Consider the following 1620-nt stretch of genomic DNA (forward strand, 5'->3'; position numbering starts at 1 on the left):
TTAAACAAGAGCGAGACCCCATCTCTATTAAAAATAGAAAAATTAGCTGGGCGTTGTGGTGGCAGCACCTGTAGTCCCAGCTACTCGGAGGCTGAGGCAAGAGGATGGCGTGAGCCAAAGAGTTTGAGGTTGCTGTGAGCTCTGATGATGCCACAGCGGCATTCCACCCAGAGCAAGAGTGAGACTCTGACTCAATCAATCAATCAATCAATCAAAACAGGCCCAGAAAGGTTATAAAACTTGTGCAGAGTTCTAGAGCTAGTAAAGGCAGAGCTGATTCAAAAGCCAGAAATCTAACACAGTGCCTAGCTTCAGACAGGCCCGGTGTTCACTCTTCCCCTTTCTGCTGTTCTTCCTCCACAAGCCTCTCACACTTTGTAGACGGCCTGCTTTGCTTTACATCTGATGACAAGCAGACATGCTTCAGGTAAGTGCAGTTCTCAGAGCGTCCTGCGTTGGTGCTGGGCAAGGTCTTTGACTTGCCTTTCCCAGCCCCGCCCCACCCCCACCCCCACTGATCCCTGCCATCCACCCTTGGTCAAAAAACAAGTAGAGAAGCCCTCACCCTTAAAGTAAGCCACACCGAGAAGGAGAATGCTGATTTCATCGGGCACTTCCTTTGTGGACCTAGCGATTTTCCCTTTCATCTGGGCCTGCACCCAGCCGTTAATCTCCTGAAGATCCACACGAGGGTTGCCAGTCAGGATTCTCGGCCTGGTCCCATATGACTTTTCCAGTGGAGCAACAAAGCTTGATTTTATCCGCAGCTCTGAGAAGAGGTAAAGTAGATGTCAGTGTAGGAGAAAGAAACCAGCATCCTCTCATTGAAGGCATGCGAGGCTTAGGTTCTGGGTTAGCTCTCAACAGGCCCAGACTTCCTGCCTAGTGTCTTCCCATGACTTGCTAGAATGTTTACTGCCTTGCCCAGGCACTGGACAGGGAACAACAATTAGCTCACTGCTGTTCCTCTTCACATGAATGCTCTCCCCTCCACTCCCATTGTCTCCTGTAGTCACTTCCTCCTTCTGATCTTCTTGGGGCTCACAGGGCTCTACCCACCAGGGCCAGGCCTGGCCTGGGTATGCATTACCTGTTGTTTAAAAAGAATCCCCCAGCATGGAGCACAGAACCCACACTCCTCAGGCAGCACAGGCTGGAAAGGCAACTCACTCTTCTCAAGGATGATCCGGGAAGCACTCTTGAAGTTCTTCTGGGCATCAGTGACGGTTGCCAGGAGCTCCTTATAGGTGCCATGGATGTCTGGGTTGTTGATCAAGTCATAGTAGAGAGCCCGGTGAATAACAGATTCTGTTTGCTGCTCAGCTCCTGCCAGAGAGACAAGGGCGTGAGCCTTGGTAACTGCCAACCAGAGTCCAAATCAGGTCTTCTCCTGGGACAAGGATACCCATACTCTTATTCTTTTGTCTGCTGAGAGCCTGAATAGGCTGATTTTAGAGATATTCTTGATGGATTCGGAATTGTAAGGCAATGGAAGAAATAGTGACTGTACCCTTAGAGGTTTTCCTAAAGTAGATTAAGGCATCTGGCCTAAAAAGAGATGAGGGCTCGGCGTCTGTAGCTCAACCGGCTAAGGCGTCAGCCACGTACACCTAAGGTGGC

General features: G+C 50.2%; 1 protein-coding gene across 1 annotated transcript in view; it reads right to left on the reverse strand.

Moving 5' to 3' along the window:
• SERPINF1 (serpin family F member 1) overlaps positions 1-1620 on the reverse strand; it is a 19535-nt gene that overhangs the window by 7607 nt on the left and 10308 nt on the right. Inside the window, exons 4-5 of the mRNA XM_003799091.3 lie at positions 1171-1326; positions 566-769 (exon numbers count right to left, since the gene is read on the reverse strand). Coding sequence (XP_003799139.1) covers positions 566-769; positions 1171-1326 — 360 coding nt within the window. The remainder of the gene's footprint in view (positions 1-565; positions 770-1170; positions 1327-1620) is intronic.

This window comes from Otolemur garnettii, unplaced genomic scaffold (genome assembly GCF_000181295.1).
Source record: "Otolemur garnettii isolate 467f Iridium unplaced genomic scaffold, OtoGar3 scaffold00145, whole genome shotgun sequence".
NCBI classification, from domain to species: Eukaryota; Metazoa; Chordata; class Mammalia; order Primates; family Galagidae; genus Otolemur; species Otolemur garnettii.